The sequence below is a fragment of the Rhea pennata genome, chromosome 1 (genome assembly GCF_028389875.1).
Source record: "Rhea pennata isolate bPtePen1 chromosome 1, bPtePen1.pri, whole genome shotgun sequence".
Lineage (NCBI taxonomy): Eukaryota > Metazoa > Chordata > Aves > Rheiformes > Rheidae > Rhea > Rhea pennata.
Window position 1 is genome coordinate 56,779,299 of NC_084663.1, and position 5,677 is coordinate 56,784,975.

Sequence of the window (5,677 nt, forward strand, 5' to 3'; positions counted from 1 at the left end):
GCCTGTTTGCTGGCAAGTGGCCTTGTCAGGCCACTGAGCGAGTGGGGAGCATCTGCTGACTCTTCATTCCCTCTGGGGTTTGTTGAGAAGGGCCTGGATGTCTCTTCGAATCACAGCCACTCGACAGCCTGCTCTGGAAGGCAAAATGGACAGATTGGATGTGAAGCAGGAGGATGCACCGGTCTCTTCCTCTCCACTTCAGCCCCTTCTCCCTGGGGCAGAGCTAGTAGAGGTAGCTTCTCTGGTGTAGTTTTGCATGGAGGTGCTCTGCCATCCAAATTTGCCCCCACAGAATCACAAAATCACAGAATGGTTGAGGTTGGAAGGGACCTCTGGAGGCCATCTAGTCCAACCTCCCCTTCTCAAGCAGGGTCACCTAGAATACACTGGACAGGATCATGTCCAGGGGGGGTTTTGAATATCTCCAGAGAAGGAGGCTCCACAAACACTCTGGGCAACCTGTTCCAGGGCTCTGTTACTCTGGGGCCCTGGGGTCCTGGACCCCATGGCATTTTCCCCGCAGGGGCTGCCAGCTCAAGCATCACTCTGGTTGAAGACCTCCCCCACCCATATCCCCAACACCCTCTAACATGGCACCTCTCCTCCCCTAAGCCCGGTGGACCGAGCCTGCATCCTCCCTGCGACCCCTAAGTGGATTTTTCCCTGGCAGTGGCACCCCTCAACCTTGCAATGCCCATGACCCACCCCCCCCCGTCCGGGCAGCACAACCTCCTTCCCCCTCTCCTTCCTCCTCCTCCCGGAGGGGTGGCTCCGAGAGGCTGGTTGTGTCTCCGCGGGCGGCCGTGGTATCAGGCGCTGTAACTGGGGAAAAGGGGAAGGCTCTCTCCCCGTCAGAGGGATGCCGTGATAACCAGCGGGAGGGGACAGGACGGCGTGCCCAGCCGGCAGCCCGCCGCAGCGTCAGCCAGCAGGAGCGATGCTCGCCATGGACGGCTGCCGCTGCCTCGTCCTCCTCCTCGCCCGCCTGCTGCCGCTGCTGCCGGGTGCCCCGGGCCCCGTGCGCTGCCTCCTCGCGCCGGAGGACCTGCCGCCGCTCAGCCAGGACCCGCTGCTGCTGCCCGGCACCCCGGACCCTGCTGTCCGCCTGCTGCGGGCCCGGCCCTCGGCGCCGCTGCGACCCTACAGCCTGTCCCTCTCCCCCGACGACTACCGCTACTCCCCCAAGCCCAAGCACCTGCGGCCCGGGCGGCTCCGCAAGCTCCTGGGCCCGTCCTACGACCCTTTCTGGATGTCGCCGGAGGACCCGCGGGGCCGCAACGCCAGCGCCGAGGACCTGGAGGCCCTCAGCCGGGACCTGGCAGAGGGCGCCGGCCGCTACCGCCGCAAGCTGTGGCGGGAGGCCGAGGTGCTGGAGCTGCCGGCGCTGCTGCCCCTGGGCGAGGGGCTGCCGGGCAACCTGAGCCGCGCCGTGGCCCGGCGCCTCCGCCAGTGGCTGGTGGAGCGGGCCGCGTGCCGCCTCACCTCCGCCTGGGTGGACCTGGGGCCCATCTTCTGGCCGCGCTGGGTGCGCCACACGGCCTGCGACGCCGGCCCCGCCTGCTGCTCCTGGCCCCCCGGCATGGCCTGCCGCCCGGCGCAGCTCACCCACATCAAGCTCCTGGCCTGGCACTGCTGGGCTGGCCGGCCCCCGGCCCCGGGCACCCAGCAGTGCGCCTGGCGCCAGGTCCCCTACCCCGTCGTGGCCGCCTGCAAGTGCTCCTGCCGGTAACGGGTGCCTCGGATGTGGCGGGGGGCTGGGGTGGTGGTGGGGCACGCGGCTGGGACCCCCTCTGCGGCTGGCGGGGTGTCCTGCAAGGCGGCCCCGTCCCTGGGCCTCCTCCCTGCCGCACGGGGGAGAACGGGCACCGGCGCCAGCAGCGGGCAGGATGGGGGGCACGGCCAGGCCCCGGGGGGGTCGAAGCGGGAAGCGGAGGGAGGTGGGTTGCTCGGGGCTGCGAGCGGGAGCCTGCCCGGATGCCCGTTCCTCCAGCGAAGCCGCACAGAGATGGGAAACGGCCGCGTGGTTTCGGCCCCGCAGGGCTGAAGCGCCGTGGAAACACCGGCAGCGGGCGCGTGGCTCGCGCGCTCCTTCGCGGGGAGAAATAAAGTGCCAGCAGAAGAAAGCGGGGCGTGCCAGTGGTCGTTGCTGTTTCACAACAAGACCCCCTCGCCGGGGTGATGGCAGCGCTGGGGCCGCCTGCCTCCTCTTTCGCCTGCCGACGCCGCAGGGACACGGTGGGGAGAAAGCAGGGCTGGCTCCAGAGCCGCGCTGCCACGGCAGCTCTGGCAGGGGGAACAACTCTCTTACCCCTCACCTGCGAGCGCAGGGAGTTGTTTACGCCAGGAGTCCTTGTGCGCACTCGGTGTTCCCAGAAGTTTATCTCCAGCGAAGGACTTCTGGGATGGGGTCGGCCAAGCTTGCTGGCACAGCCCAAACAAGCTCAGCCAAAGCAGCCTGCTGCAGGCTCTGCTATGCCACGGGGCAGATCCTGCTTCTCTGGTCCACCAGGAAAATGCACTCACATGTGCACGCACAGCTCAGCACTTCCCTAGGAAAAGGGGGTGAAGGAAATTTTGGTGCCACAAGCACAATTATAGCTTGAGTCCTGTTAATGCAATCAGCCCTGCTAGCCTTGGCACAAGCCAGGGGACGAGCCTGCTGCTGGCTGCAGCACGCGTGTCTGTCTGTATACGGTAGCAAGCAAGGGCAGAGGGATATGAGCGACCTGCGCATAGTTTGACAGGAGACCACATTGCAGCAAAGCAATGGGGAACAGGCAGAGAGAGGTGGGTTGCACCTCGAGATGGAAATTGTGTGGCTCTGAGAGGGCCCAGAATATGGTAGTGGAAAGGGGGCCAACTTTAGCACTGTGATGCAGTGACAGAATAAGGGCTATTTGGTAGCAGGACAGAGGAGGGAAATGGGGGAGGCAGGAACCCAGGACTGGAAGTGTGTGTGTATCCATATGCAAATAGTATGGGACAGGACAATCTTGTGCTTCACAATACAACAGCAGAGACACAGGGAACTGCAAACTACACCACTACAGGACCAGGATGGATTGATAAAGAGTTGTATAGGGTCTGCAATGGGTCAGATGAGCCCAGGGTGGGAACTGCAACCAGAAGAGCTGGTATTTGCATCTATGCTCCCCTGAGGAACATTGGTTTCTGGGCTAAAAGCTGTAAGCTGAAAACTGTACAGCTAAAAGCTGTAAAGAATTGCAGGTATGACGTGTCAGAAAGCCGTGAAGAACTCAATAGTTTGGCTGGGAATGAAACATTAATACACCTCCTACAGTCAATAGGCACTGCATTATTCATTTCCAGTATGTGATCATCTGCCCTCCCTGTCTTCCCAGAGCGCTATAGCTCTTGGCACTGTGGAAACTGCACTTTGCTGCAGAGCTTGGCCTTGAAGCAGCCAGAAGGAGCAGCTGGAGTGCAAGGGGTCAGCTGCCAAGAGGTCTGGGAGAGACAGAGGGGAGAGATCAGGGAATTTGGAGATGAGAGCAGGAATAAAAGAAGATGGAGCATGTATGTGCATGAAAGAGTATGTACGTGTTGTAGCAGAGGGAGGCTGGTATTTCTCCTGCTAAGGAAAAACAGCTAAACAGCCAGACATTTATACGGCTGCTCTCACATTGTGATGGGGGCTTGAAAGCTGGAGCACAGTTAAACTGCTCAGGCCATGCTGCCCCAAGCAGAGGGGAGGCATTGGCATGGCTGGGTGCATTTGCTCAGAGGAGAGAGGGATGTCCAGGCCCGGCAACAGCAACACTGAGGAAGGGGAGAGCGAGGTAGAGGTGTGCAGTGGAGGTGTGCAAGAAGGGGAGACTGGAGGAGCGCGAATGCATCAGGCTAGAAACGGCAGTGCTTGGGGTTCGGGATTCACATCCCTCATTCCAGAGATCACCAAGCTAAAGCTTCACCTCTTTTCTTTACAAATGGGGGCCTGCGTGCAGCTCCCTGCAGAGACCAAACCATCCTGCAGTTGTCTGCAAGCAAGCATAGCCACGCGTGCCTTCCATCTGCATGTGGCACAAGCCCTTTCCTCAAAGGCCCTGCTGGGACTGGCCCATCAAGCTCAGGGGCATTGCTGGGGACACTCAGAGAGCAGTTACAAGGCAAATATTCTCTAGAGCTTTTAGCATCATCACACTTGAAAACAGAGCTCATTCTCCCACTTCCCATGACCATGTAGCCTAACCTGATCAAATCTGTCCTGCAGATTCTGGTCTCCAACTCAGGCATGGGCTGGCCCTAAGATCAGTGATCTGGAGTGTGTAAGGGGGAAGCAAAGCGTAGATGCACAACTCCAGCCATCATAGTCCCCAGCTGCTACTGCCCCACCATAGGCACAAACTGGGTAGACAGCACATCCCCAGTTATGGTTCCTTTTTGCAAGGGGCTTTTCACCATGTGTGTGCCCCATTCCCAAAATATTGTGCTTTGATAAGGAGGGAGAGCCTGTGCCTGGAGCCACACAGAGGGAACGGAGTGAGTCTCTGTCAGTAGCCTGAGCTCACATCCCTGGAGAGGGAGGGAGGAGAGAGGCACAAAGTTAAATTATCAGCTTCTCTAACAACAACCTGCATCAGCTTCATGGAGAATGCATTTCTTACTTGCCTTAACCCTTACTGTGCTTTGCTTCACTGAAAACCACTGCAACCCTGGATTAATTGACAGCTCACTCCTTGCTGTCAATCTCTGGCTGCCTACAGCAGGTAGTGTTGTAGGAGCAGGTCTTTGCTGATGTGATACAATTCTTTGGCATCCAAGCCCACCATACCCTTGTGCTCAAGAAGGACATCTTGGCTAGAGTCTGTCCTGAGCTGCAGGTAGTTATGGGGCCCACTTGTGCTTGCTTGAGTGTTAAATCATTACCTCAGGGCAGCCTGGAAGAACAAATTCAAGATCTCAGACTATTTATCTGTTCTGTTCTCTGCTATTCTAAAACTGCAGTTAATGGAACAAAATTACAGGTTTCTGTCACTTGCTTTCCTCTTGCCCTCAGCCCCAGACAGGTGTAGGCCTTCTTACCAACCTGGCCAGCTGTGCTGCTGGCCTGCCATGCACTAGGCTCCCTGCTTCCCATCGGCCTGCATGGCAAGGTGCAGCTCACAGGGAAGGCATGGGAGCCCTGCAGTCTGTACTGCATGTAGCAAGGGCAGCAACAGGCAAAGCCTTAACACCGGCCCTGGCACCAGCTGAGTGTCACAATCAGTACGTGAGGCTGAGAAGAAGAGGAGATGAAGAGAAAGAGCCCCTTCCCTTTCTCCTGGGAAGAGGAGAAAGGAGCAGTAAAGCTTTGGCCAGCCCATGCCCTGTCCCCAACCAGCTGCCAGTGGTGTGCTTGGCTGAGGGACAAAGCACATGGCTGATACACAGCTTAGGAAATCCTCTTACCTTGGTGGGGAATTACAGAGAGCAGATCTGCTGGGTTAACGCTGCTAGATCTGCAGGAGAGCATGGAGGAATAAAGTGACCTCAGTCATATCAGCAAGTCTAACTTGCATCAGCAGAAGAGCCCAGGAGCTGTAGCATTTCACTACTTAGACTGAGGCTGCAGGGAAAACACAGCCAAATGATGCAGAACTTTCCAGCTGCAGCAAGAGAAGGATGGAGACGGGCTCCAGCTCCTGGATAGGAAAGCAAGAGCTGAGCAAACATCAGC

At 58.6% G+C, this 5,677-nt stretch overlaps 1 protein-coding gene across 1 annotated transcript; it reads left to right on the forward strand.

The window, feature by feature from the left end:
* Positions 1 to 838: 838 nt before the first annotated feature.
* Positions 839 to 1,729, forward strand: LOC134136895 (noggin-like). Its single transcript, XM_062569167.1, has one exon. It carries the CDS (start codon positions 938 to 940, stop codon positions 1,727 to 1,729), a length of 792 nt encoding a protein of 263 aa, XP_062425151.1. The 5' UTR covers positions 839 to 937.
* The last annotated feature ends 3,948 nt before the right edge of the window (positions 1,730 to 5,677 follow it).

Bases quoted from the DNA above. Each gene is read 5' to 3' on its own strand.
- LOC134136895 (XM_062569167.1), top strand. From the start codon at position 938: ATGCTCGCCATGGACGGCTGCCGCTGCCTCGTCCTCCTCCTCGCCCGC.